Consider the following 12,560-nt stretch of genomic DNA (forward strand, 5'->3'; position numbering starts at 1 on the left):
TAACTCATTCACACTGTCCCATTTGACAACCTTAGGTTTCAAACGGTTTAATCAGAGTATCTCTTTACTAAAGGTAGGAAAGCTGGCAGTCAAATGTTAAGTGCTGACATATAAGTTCTGCATGTTTCCTAAGTTTAAGTCAATAGTCTCTAACTTTAAAAAGCTTGCTAGTGGCCAGGTGTGGTGTCTCGTGCCTGTAATCTTAGTACTTTGGCAGGCTGAGATGGACGGATCACCTGAGGTCAAGAGTTTGAGACCAGCCTGGCCAATATGGTGAAACCCCATCTCTACTAAAAATACAAAAATTAGCCGGGCGTGGTGGCGGGTGCCTGTAATCCCAGCAACTCGAGAGGCTGAGGCAGCAGAACCGCTTGAACCCAGGAGGTGGAGGTTGTAGTGAGCTGACATCGTGCCACTGCATTCCAGCCTGGGTGACAGAGTGAGAGACTCCGTCACACACACAAAAAAGCTTGCTGGAGGCCGGGCGCGGTGGCTCAAGCCTGTAATCCCAGCACTTTGGGAGGCCGAGACGGGCGGATCACGAGGTCAGGAGATCGAGACCATCCTGGCTAACACGGTGAAACCCCGTCTCTACTAAAAATACAAAAAACTAGCCGGGTGAGGTGGCGGGCGCCTGTAGTCCCAGCTACTTGGGAGGCTGAGGCAGGAGAATGGCGTGAACCCGGAGGCGGAGCTTGCGGTGAGCTGAGATCCGGCCACTGTACTCCAGCCTGGGCGACAGAGCGAGACTCCGTCTCAAAAAAAAAAAAAAAAAAAAAAAAAAAAAAAGCTTGCTGGCAACCTGAAATTACATATAACTATATATAACCAGTGAATGACATTCTTATGAAATATCATCTAACATGTCTATTATACAAATACTTTACAAATGTATAAAGCCCTTTAATATATATCTTTTTAAAGAAAAGCTTGAGTGCACTGTCATAAACAGCCATTTTGCATTTATGTATCTAACTCAAATTTTTTTTTTGGGGTTTTTTTTTTGAGATGAAGTGTTGCTTCATCTGGAGTGCAGTGACGTGATCTCGGCTCACTGCAGCCTCCACCTCCCAGATTCAAGCGATTCTCCTGCCTCAGCCTCCTGAGTAGCTGGGATTACAGGCGTGTACCACTAAGCCCGACTAATTTTTACATTTTTAGTAGAGACGGGGTTTCATGTTGGCCAGGCTGGTCTCAAGGTTTTGACCTCAAGTGATCCACCCACTCCGGCCTCCCAAAGTGCTAGGATTACAGGCATGAGCCACCGTGTCCCGCCACTGAAATGTTTTTAAAATGTGTCTATTTCCTTACTCCATTTAAAGGTAGAAGTTGGTCCACAGCAGATAAAAAGGGAGACAGACCTCAGTTCCCTCAACTTCACAGTGTAACTGAAGAGAAAATGAAAACTGCTATAAATGGGATGGATAGCTGTGAAGCTACCATCAGGTGGACAAACCCTACCTCTTTCTGTTTAGGCTGCCTCTTAAAAAGCAAAATCCATTGAAAGTATATAGCTCCAACCACATATCCTGTGGCGCCTTGTTGAAATTCAGGTGTCTCTCAAAGTCCTGGCCTTTAGAAGGACTATACTATAGTGAAGATGAGTTAGTAGATTCTGGAATTAGGCAATTATGGGTTCTAATTTCATCCCTACTAGTTATTAGAGGTAGCCATGAGATGGATAATTCTGACCTCTGAGAAGTCAGGAAAGTTGTGAGGTAGGGCTTTCTGGAAAGTTTGTTGTAGGGAACAAAAACAAATGGCATGTACTTTTTTTCTTCTTTTTGTGCAGAACATGGACATGATGCTAGAGGTGGCGTAGACTACTTTACAGATACCAGGATGAACACCAATATAAAGTATGGAAGAGCAGAAAACTAGGAGAAATCTGGGTCCCTAAGGCCATTATGGAGCTGCACTAGTGGCCTTGGACTGCTGACCTCTAGACTTTTTAAGGTGAGAAAAATATAGCCAGTCATTTGTTGTTTAATCTGCTGTTTTTTGGATCCTTCTTTTTTTTGCAGCTTAACAATATTAAGTGATAAATTCACAGGGTTATTTGAGGATCGAAAGAGAAACATTTATGTGAAGAGTATAACACAGTTCTTGACATACAGTAATGACCAATGACTACTATTATTTTTGGAAGATTAGCTGACTACCAGCAGAGAACAAAAATCAAACACAGGAAGGGAAGAAAAGGGCTGAATAGAAGTGATGATAGGGTGATAAAAAATTCAGAATAGCTGGACGCGGTGGCTCACACCTGTAATCCCAGCACTTTCGGAGGCCGAGGCGGGCGGATCACAAGGTCAGGAGATCGAGACCATCCTGGCTAACACAGTGAAACCCCGTCTCTACTAAAAAATACAAAAAATAAGCCGGGTGCGGTGGCGGGCGCCTGTAGTCCCAGCTCCTCGGGAGGCTGAGGCAGGAGACTGGCAAGAACCCGGGAGGCGGAGCTTGCAGTGAGCGGAGATCGTGCCACTGTACTCCAGCCTGGGAGACAGAGTGAGACTCTGTCTCAAAAAAAAAAAAAAAAAATTTCAGAATCATGGAGCCAAACAATGTACATAAGTGGTCTGACATAAAGTATATAATCAATATGTGTAATTCCTTTTCCTATCCTATTTGTGAGAACACAAACTAATGGCATTTATTCACGAGAACCTTGATCAACAAGGAAGACCAGACTAAGCAAGAAGATTTTAGGACTCTGAGAAGTAAAGATTGTACTTATAAGGTTATTTATATTTGAGTGAGACATTCCATTCAATGTCTCTTTCATTTCTGCTTATGTAATACTGTCAAGATATGGATCAAAGAAATACACAAAAGAGACACTGATAAACAAAATGTCACTAGAAAAGATGGCACAGATTGGTCAGTCATCTTAGTGACTCATATACTAGGTCCTAGAGGAATAGAAAGTTGCTAAATAGAAAAATCTATTTTGAAACCAAATTGTTCATAACATTTGTCAGTCCACAGAAATAATACAATAGAAGTTGAACAAATGGGCAGAGAACTCAACATATTTAACCTTGAAACTGCACCAGAAAAAAAAAAAAGTATAGCTGGGCACGGTGACTCATGCCTGTAATCCCAGCACTTTGTGAGGCCAAGGCAGGTAGATCACGAGGTCAAGAGATCAAGACCAGCCTGGCCAACACAGTGAAACCCCGTCTCTACTAACAATACAAAAATTAGCTGGGCATGGTGGTGCGTGCCTGTAGTCCCAGCTACTTGGGAGGCTGAGGCAGGAGAATCACTTGAACCCGGGAGGCGGAGGTTGCAGTGGGCTGAGATTGTGCCACTGCACTCCAGCCTGGCAACAGAGCGAGACTCCTCGGGGCGGCAGGGGAGTATGATGAAAAGAAAACATGTGAAGAGCTGGAAAATTAGGACCAGATCAGAGAATAATGTTTACAGTATATGGGAAAGGAAAAAAAGTCGATATTTGTGGTCACTTGAAAGAAATTTATGACAGTGTAGTACCTGATTCCAATTCAACAAAAGATGGAGAGTTTTAAAAAACTATTAAAATATAGCCTTTCTTTTTCTTTTTTTTTTAAAAAGACTTAAATGCTAGACACTGTTATGACCTAGAGAAGAGCAACTGATTAAGAAAAATCTGTAATGATTAAAATGAAGTCACTGCTCAATATAAATACCAAGGGAAGATGAAGTAAAAAGAAAAGAACTGAAAGGGAACAAATCACAGACTACAACTATTGTATTTTGAAAATTGTATTAGGTATCACTACATAAAGTAAATAAAAACTCTTAAGTTAGAGTGCAAAATGAAAGCGCCTTATTGTTTTAAAGGTGCAAAAGCAAAATATCACAAACATTTTCAATAGAAAACTGATTTATAAATCCATTTATAGAAGATCAAAAAACCAATGTTTAATACCAACTTTAACTATAAATAACTAAGAAGGAAAAAACTGTGCTCCATCCTTCTGTTTCTGTTTCAACGTCTATGTCTTCTGCTCCTTGCCTTTTGGAGAAAATATTGCGTTGTAAGGCTGACGTCTTTTTGGGCGAGGACAAGGATCAAGATCTTCCTTAATATAACCTTAAAAACAAATCATAAACTTAGAAGACTGTATGTGCAACATGTATTTCTTTCAGCTTATATCTAGTAAACATTTCTTATTTGATGCTTTGTAAGTTTATGTAATTCTTCTGATTATTAGCTTTGTGATGCTGATGATTGATCTCACTATTTAGCATCAGTTTCCTCATTTATAATAATGATAGCAGTAAACATTTACCAAATGGTTGCACACAACATCTCATATAACTCACATTCCTTTGAAGTAGTTTCTACTATACCTGTTTCACAGATGAGGTAATAGAGACCCAAGGAAGTTAAATTACTTGTTCAAGTTCACAAAGCTAGCAAGTAGAGGAGCTGGGACCTGGCCCAAGCTCTTTCTTATTCCAGAACCAGAATTCTTAAACACTTTCCTATTCTGCCTCCTATAGGTAGTTGCAAAGGGGGACAAAGTGCTAAACATGAACTCTATTATAAATTTCAGGCCGGGCGCGGTGGCTCAAGCCTGTAATCCCAGCACTTTGGGAGGCCGAGACGGGCGGATCACGAGGTCAGGAGATCGAGACCATCCTGGCTAACATGGTGAAACCCCGTCTCTACTAAAAAATACAAAAAACTAGCCGGGCGACATGGCGGGCGCCTGTAGTCCCAGCTGCTTGGGAGGCTGAGGCAGGAGAATGGCGTAAACCCAGGAGGCGGAGCTTGCAGTGAGCTGAGACCCGCCACTGCACTCCAGCCTGGGCGGCAGAGCGAGACTCCGTCTCAAAAAAAAAAAAAAAAAAATAAATTTCAGGTACTTATCAAAAACACTTTTTACAGTAGCTATTTCAATAGATGACAATCCCTCTATACCCTTCAGACTATTAGATCTCCTAAGGTGTCTCTAGGTATGTAATTTTCAGGGGAAGTAGTTGCTCTGCCATACGCATAGGGGTACAATCCCAGGCTCTATCCAGACTGATTCTATCTGGTGACCAGGCAGTGAGATATCACATCAAAGGTGACTCAATCTAGCTTAATAATGGGGAAAGCAGAAATACAGTGAAAGCTGTCAGAGAGTTGGCATCTACCGTTAAACATCTGGAGCTTCTCTAAAAGTGAAGGTCTCTCTCTCTCCTTGTGCAGTCAAATCATCAGAACTCTTCATTGAGAACGGTTGCTTTTCAAAATTAAATTAAATTCATTGTTTTTTTTTTTTTTTTTTTTTTTTGAGACGGAGTCTCACTCTGTCGCCCAGGCTGGAGTGCCGTGGCCGGATCTCAGCTCACTGCAAGCTCCGCCTCCCGGGTTTACGCCATTCTCTCGCCTCAGCCTCCCGAGTAGCTGGGACTACAGGCGCCCGCCATCTCGCCCGGCTAATTTTTTGTATATTTTAGTAGAGACGGGGTTTCACCGTGTTAGCCAGGATGGTCTCGATCTCCTGACCTCGTGATCCGCCCGTCTCGGCCTCCCAAAGTGCTGGGATTACAGGCTTGAGCCACCGCGCCCGGCCAAATTCATTGTTTTTTTGAAACAGGGTCTTGCTCTGTTGCCCAGGCTGGAGTGTAGTGGTGCAATCACGGCTCACTGCAGCCACTACCTCCAGGACTCAAGCCATCCTTCCATCTCAGCCTTCTGAGTGCCTGCTGGGGCCACAGGCATGTGCCATCATACCTGGCTCATTTTATTATTTATTTCGTCTAGACCCAGGGTCTCACTCTGCTGCCATGGATGGTCCTGAACTCCTGGGCTCAATGGATCCTCCCATCTTGGCCTCCCAAAGTGCTGGGATTACAGGTGTGAGACACTGTGCCCAGCTGTGAATAGTTTCCATAAGATGGCAAGGCTGAAATGAAATTCTAGGTGGTATAATTTTATCATTTGACATTTATTTAATGCTATTTTTTCTTCTAGTGGGTAAAAATTTTAGATGTTTATCTATAACTGACAAACACAGGCCTAAAGCCTGAGGGCTACTAATTAATTAAAAAGTCAAATCATAAATATTCTAAACACTACTATACTTTTCAATCACATACCAGAAGACACATCCCGTTTTCATAAAACTCAGTATTTTTTTTTAAGACAAGTCAGGTACAGTAGTGAGAACGAAGGGAAAGAGTAAAAGAAGGAGTTTGATCTGTAACTGAACGATCAACTGAGATAACTAATGGCCTCTGGAACAGCTAAAGTCATTTTGGCTGGGTGCAGTGGCTCATGGCTGTAATCCCAGCGTTTTGGGAGGTCAAGGCAGGAGGACCACTTGAGGCCAGGAGTTCCAGACCAGCCTGGGCAACACAGTGAGACCCTGTCTCTAGCAAAAAACAAAACAAAAAAGTGCTGGGTGTGGTGGCACATGCCTGTAGTCCTAGCTACTTGGAAGGCTGAGATAGAAGGATAGTTTGAGCCCGTAAGTCAGAGGCATTAGTGAGCCATGACTGTGCATGCCACTGCACTCCAGCCTGGGTGACAGAGTGAGGCCCTATATTAAAAAAAAAAACAAAAAACTTGACAGTGTGCTTAGTGATACAGCGGATTTATACACTGGTAGAAAGTCTTTATCCTTATTAGGCCAGTAACAAAACTTCAGAGGTCTACATGTTTCTTAGTTGTTATTTGAATATGAGGTGTGTTTCAAAATAATCTTCCTATCTCTACGGTTTTAAAAAATAATTTAGATCTGAAAAAAAAAAATCATTTTGATGATAGAATGAAAGAGAAATTGTTTTTTGAAATTTGGTAAAGCAGAATAATATAAGCACAATCACATTAAAGTGATATAACCAATCTCTAATTCCAACTAAATTACTGAAGAGTCCTTTTATCTTTAGGAATGTTTTTATGTCACAACACTAGCACCCAACCTGCAGAAAAGGTAAAGAGAACCATAGAAAAAAAGGTGCATGTTCACATTTGGGCATACACAGTATTTTATTTTATTATCTTATTTTATTTTATTTCTGAGACAGAGTCTTGCTCTGTCGCCCAGGCTGGAGTGCAATGGCACAATCTTGGCTCACTGCAACCTCCATCTCCTGGGTTCAAGCGATTCACTTGCCTCAGCCTCACGAGTAGCTGGGACTACAGGCGTGTGCCACCATGCCTGGCTAATTTTTTGTATTTTAGTAGAGATGGGGCTTCACCATGTTGGCCAGGCTGGTCTTTAACTCCTGACCTCAGGTGATCCACCCGCCTCGGCCTGCCAAAGTGTTGGGATTATAGGCGTAAGCCACTGTGCCCAGCCAAGTATTTAAAAAAATTAATTATAAAATGTTACAATCTATACTCTCACCTCTTTCCATACAAGTCTGAGTGGAAGGAAAACCAACTTCCCAAAAATTCTCTGGTGTGTTGGGTGGAATGTAGCGGAATCGGTGTCTTGAGCAGGAAGCCAACTTCTTTTCTCTTTCTTCTGCTGGCATATCTGCGTAATACTAATAATAAAAACTGGTAAGTTTTTTCACTGAAGAATACTAAATGGAGTGTTATGCTTATTAATTATAAACTAGAAGCTAAAAAAGCCATTTACTAAGATATTCAGCATTCTAAGGAAACTTAATCCTCACTGATGATACTATTAGTAATTAATTCTTACAGACAGTATTGATGTTGGTCTGTGAAGTGCCTGCTTCACTGATGAGAAAAGGAGCTTGTATCACAATGTAAACCAATAAAGTGCTTCCTTCATCAATAAAGTCTTGCAAACAAAAAAAAAGCCAGTTGAACTTGACAGTGTGCTTAGTGATACAGCGGATTTATACACTGGTAGAAAGTCTTTATCCTTATTAGGCCAGTAACAAAACTTCAGAGGTCTACATGTTTCTTAATTGTTATTTGAATATGAGGTGTGTGTTTCAAAGTAATCTTCCTATCTCTAAGGTTTTAAAAAATAATTTAGATCTGAATGTTGTAGGCTCCATGAGTTCTCCCTTTAAGGTTTCAGTTAGGATCAAAAGCATTCTATTTTTTGGCAACTGTGAAAACAAAGAATTTGAACTTCATGCACACAAGGATAAAATTATATGTAAAAATTATACAGGTTTTTAAGGCCTAGACTTAATGAAAACAAAGCAGTAGTATAAGGTTTAACAGAACATAGATGGACAGAATCACTTTTTTTTTTTTTTTTTTGAGAGACAAAGTCTTAGTCTGTCACCCAGGCTGGGGTGCAGTGGCATGATCTTGGCTCGCTGCAACCTCCCACTCCTGTGTTCAAGTGATTCTCTTGCCTCAGTTTCCCAAGTAGCTGGAACTACAGGCATGTGCCACCACGCACAGCTAATTTTGTATTTTTAGTAGAGATGGGGTTTTACTATATGTTAGCCAGGCTGGTCTCGAACTCCTGACCTCAAGTAATCCACCTGTCTCAGCCTCCCAAAGTGCTGGGATTACAGGCGTCAGCCACCCAGAATCACATATTTAATCCAGCCAATTCCTTCACTTTACACTTGAGAACTTGAAAATGTAAGTGGTAATTTGCTAAAGATATCACCTATTGAAAGTGACAGGCCGGGCGCGGTGGCTCAAGCCTGTAATCCCAGCACTTTGGGAGGCCGAGACGGGCAGATCACGAGGTCAGGAGATCGAGACCATCCTGGCTAACATGGTGAAACCCCGTCTCTACTAAAAAATACAAAAATTAGCCGGGCGAGGTGGCGGGCGCCTGTAGTCCCAGCTACTCGGGAGGCTGAGGCAGGAGAATGGCGTGAACCTGGGCGACAGAGCGAGACTCCGTCTCAAAAAAAAAAAAAAAAAAGAAAGTGACAGACTTAAAACTAGAATTTAAGTTTGAAGTAAAAGCTTTTAATACATTTCTATTTTACATAGATTAAAGGCTTTAAAGAAGTGTGAAACAACTTATTCAGGTATCTTTTTCATCATTCTCACTGCCCTAAATTTAAGCCTTTGTTACCTTAGTCTGGGCTTTGGGATGAAATGACCTTAGAGAATCAGAGATTATTGGAAAAAACACTGCCACTAAATTAAAACATACTTGAGAAACAGTAGTCGGTCAGTGCAGTTGTAAGACGGCAAGCAAATGGGTGAGTGGTAGAACAGGAAATCAGAGAGGAAGTGCAGTGCCAGAGTTTATTGTCTTGATAAGGACTTTAGATTCTTTTTCTTAGTGGGATGGGAGGACACTGAAGGATTTTGGGAATGACATGATTTAACTTTCATTCTAAAAAAAGGCCATTCATTGCTGAGCTGAAAGTACATTGTTAAGAGACAAGAATGAAAAGTAAGAGAATGAGGACAGAAGTACGTGGGAACTCTATGTACTTTCTGTATAACTTTGCTGAGAACCTATAACTGCTCTAAAAAAATAAATATTTATTTATTTTTTTGAGATGGAGTTTTGCTCTTGTCACCTAGGTTGGAGTGCAATGGAGCAATCTCAGCTCACTGCAACCTCTGCCTCCTGGGTTCAAGCGATTCTCCTGCCTCAGCTTCCCTAGTAGCTGGGATTACAGGCATGCACCACCACATCCAGCTAATATTTGTATTATTAGTAGAGACAGGGTTTTACAATGTTGGCCAGGCTGGTATTGAACTCCTGACCTCAGGTGATCCACCCGCCTCAGCCTCCAAAAGTGCTGGAATTACAGGCGTGAGCCAGTGTGCCCAGTCAAAATAAAAGTTTTAGAGTAAAAAAAAAATGACCAGGAGAGCACTCAGAAGCTATTACAATTATAAAATGTTGGCCGGGTGCAGTGGCTCACGCCTGTAATCCCAACACTTTGGGAGGCCGAGGTGGGCATTTCACAAGGTCAGGAGATCGAGACCATCCTGGCTAAGACAGTGAAACCCCGTCTCTATTGAAAATACAAAAAAATTAGTCAGGCGTGGTGGCGGGTGCCTGTAGTCCCAGCTACTCGGGAAGCTGAGGTGGGAGAATGGCGTGGACCCAGGAGGCAGAGCTTGCAGTGAGCTGAGGTGGTGCCACTGTGCTCCAGCCTGGGCAACAGAGCGAGACTCCATCTCAAAAAAAGAAAAAAAAAAATTAAAAATGTTGCCTTGGTCCAGGGCATTAGTGGTGGTGATAGCAAGTGGATGGATATGGGATATATATATACACATATTTTTTTGGGACAGAGTCTCACTCTGTCGCCCAGGCTGGAGTGCAGTAGCCAGATCTCGGCTCACTGCAAGCTCTGCCTCCCGGGTTCACGCCATTCTCCTGCCTCAGCCTCCCGAATAGCTGGGACTACAGGTGTCCGCCACCTCACCTGGCTAGTTTTTTTTTTTTTATTTTTTAGTAGAGATGGGGTTTCACCATGTTAGCCAGGATGGTCTCGATCTCCTGATCTTGTGATCTGCCCGTCTCGGCTCCCAAAGTGCTGGGATTACAGGCTTGAGCCACTGCGCCCGGCCTGATATGGATATATTTTGAAGGAAGAATCAATGAATCAGTGGGGTTTGTTGATACGTAAGTTATTGAGATGTGAAATAAAAAAGTAGTGAATAACTACAAGATCTCAGGACATATAGGAGACTCAGTGGTGAGGTTTGGGAACTGAGGGCAGATATTGTATGTTTTTGGACACGTGAAATTTGAGATCACTATTGCAGATCCACATGAGTATTGCACACTCAACTTGTAGAATAGGCAATGGGATACATTTAAGAACTGCAAGCTTGTAGTTAGTATTTAAGTACATAGGACTGGCACTTCCACTTCTGTTTATGATTGAGTAACAGAACAGATTCACTCTCCTACATAAATTAACTAGAAAAACTAAAATGTACACAATAATGTTTTGCAGAGATTGGATAACAGAAAGCATGGGAAATGATTATTGAGAATGAATGCAACCTAACAGTGTTTCTATCAAAATAGCTTTTTTCTAACTAGTAGGATTAGTTCTAGATCGTAGAATTATGGATATAACTAAAAATCAGAGATTTACTCAATGCGGACCATTTCTTTAAGAAATCATGATATATTGAATTTGTGTAATGAAAACTCACGAACTCACATTATAGGCTTTTGCTTGTATTGCCAAACTGCTTTTCAAAATAGTGATCCCCATTGTTAGTACGTAAGAGCATATTTTTACCCAATGCTTACCTGCATTACAATCTAGTCATACTTTCACATATAATTTTAATGTGCTCGGTTATCAAATTTTCTAGCCCATAGGTTAAAAAGGAAATTTAAAAGGGGAAGTAAATTGCTGAAGGCAGGCATCTGAGAGCTAATGGACAAGGGAAGAAATAAAAACAGCATGCTCCAGGTCAAAATAGAACCTGCCTGGGACTATTTAGTAAAAGGACAATCAGTACAGTTGGCCCTTCATATCCTTGGGTTCTACATTCATGGATTCAACCAGCCATGGATCAAAAATATTCAGGAAAAAACCTGCATCTGTATTAAACATGTACAGACTATTTTTCTTGTCATTCCCTATGCAATATAGTATAACAACTATCTACATAGCATTTACATTGCAATAGGGATTATAAGTAATTAGAGGTAATTTAAAGCATAATGAAAGAATGTGCATAGGTTATAGGCAAACACTATGTCATTTTTTATCAGGGACTTGAGCATCTGTGATTTTGGTATCCACAGTAGGTCCTGAAGCCAGTTTTCCACAGATACAAAGGGATGTCTGTACCAGCTACTTCAACATCCAAGACAGCCAATGTATAAAAGGAAAAATGTAAGTGTTTAACTGTTTATTCATTGTATCTTGTTTAGGAAGAAAAATGTTTGGTGCGGTGACTCACACCAATTCCCAGTACTTTAGGAGGCCGAGGTGGGTGGATCACCTGAGGTTGGGAGTTCGAGGCCAGCCTGGCCAACATGGACCCGTCTCTACTAAAAACACAAAATTAGCCGGGCATGGTGGTGCATGCCTGTAATCCCAGCTACTTGGGAGGCGGAGGCAGAGGCAGGAGAATCGTTTGAAGCTGGGAAGTGGAGGTTGTGGTGAGCTGAGATCAAGCCACTGTACTCTAGCCTAGGCAACAAGAACAAAACTCTGTCTCAAAAAAAAAAAAAAGAAAAAGAAAAAAAGAACTTGGCCGGCCACGGTGGCTCCCATCTGTAATCCCAGAATTTTGGGAGGCCAAGGTGGAAGGTGGCTGGATCAGTTGAGGTTAGGAGTTTGAGACCAGCCTGGCCAAATAGTGTAACCCTGTATCTACTAAAAATACAAAATATCCATGCATGGTGGGGGGTACCTGTAATCCCAGCTACCTGGGAAGCTGAGGCAGGAGAACTGCTTGAACCTGGGAGGTGGAGGTTGCAGTGAGCCAATATCGTGCCACTGTACTCCAGCTTGGGCAACAGGGCAAGACTCCATCTCAAAACAAAAAAACAAAAAAACAAAAAAACAAAAAAAGAACTTACATTGGTGGTACCAACTATTTAAAAAAAATTAAGAGCATACCTAATTTCCTGAGAATGCTGGTGAAAATAATGCTTTTTTTTTTTTTGAGATGAAATTTCACTCTTGTTGCCCAGGCTGGAACACAATGGCATGATCTCAGCTCACTGCAACCTCCGCTTCCG

The 12,560-nt window shown here is 41.7% G+C and overlaps 1 protein-coding gene across 4 annotated transcripts in view; it reads right to left on the bottom strand.

Annotated features, from left to right (window-relative positions):
• Window positions 1-3,732: 3,732 nt before the first annotated feature.
• The window catches only part of RBBP8 (RB binding protein 8, endonuclease), a 101,344-nt gene continuing 92,516 nt past the window's right edge, over window positions 3,733-12,560 (bottom strand). For all 4 annotated transcript variants that reach the window (XM_033178148.1, XM_033178146.1, XM_033178144.1 and 1 more), the window contains 2 exons: window positions 7,335-7,476; window positions 3,733-4,081 (listed from right to left, as the gene is read on the bottom strand). In XM_033178148.1, the coding sequence (XP_033034039.1) occupies window positions 3,984-4,081; window positions 7,335-7,476 (240 nt within the window). In that variant the 3' untranslated portion in view covers window positions 3,733-3,983. The remainder of the gene's footprint in view (window positions 4,082-7,334; window positions 7,477-12,560) is intronic.

The sequence above is a fragment of the Trachypithecus francoisi genome, unplaced genomic scaffold (genome assembly GCF_009764315.1).
Source record: "Trachypithecus francoisi isolate TF-2019V2 unplaced genomic scaffold, Tfra_2.0 Lachesis_group19, whole genome shotgun sequence".
Lineage (NCBI taxonomy): Eukaryota > Metazoa > Chordata > Mammalia > Primates > Cercopithecidae > Trachypithecus > Trachypithecus francoisi.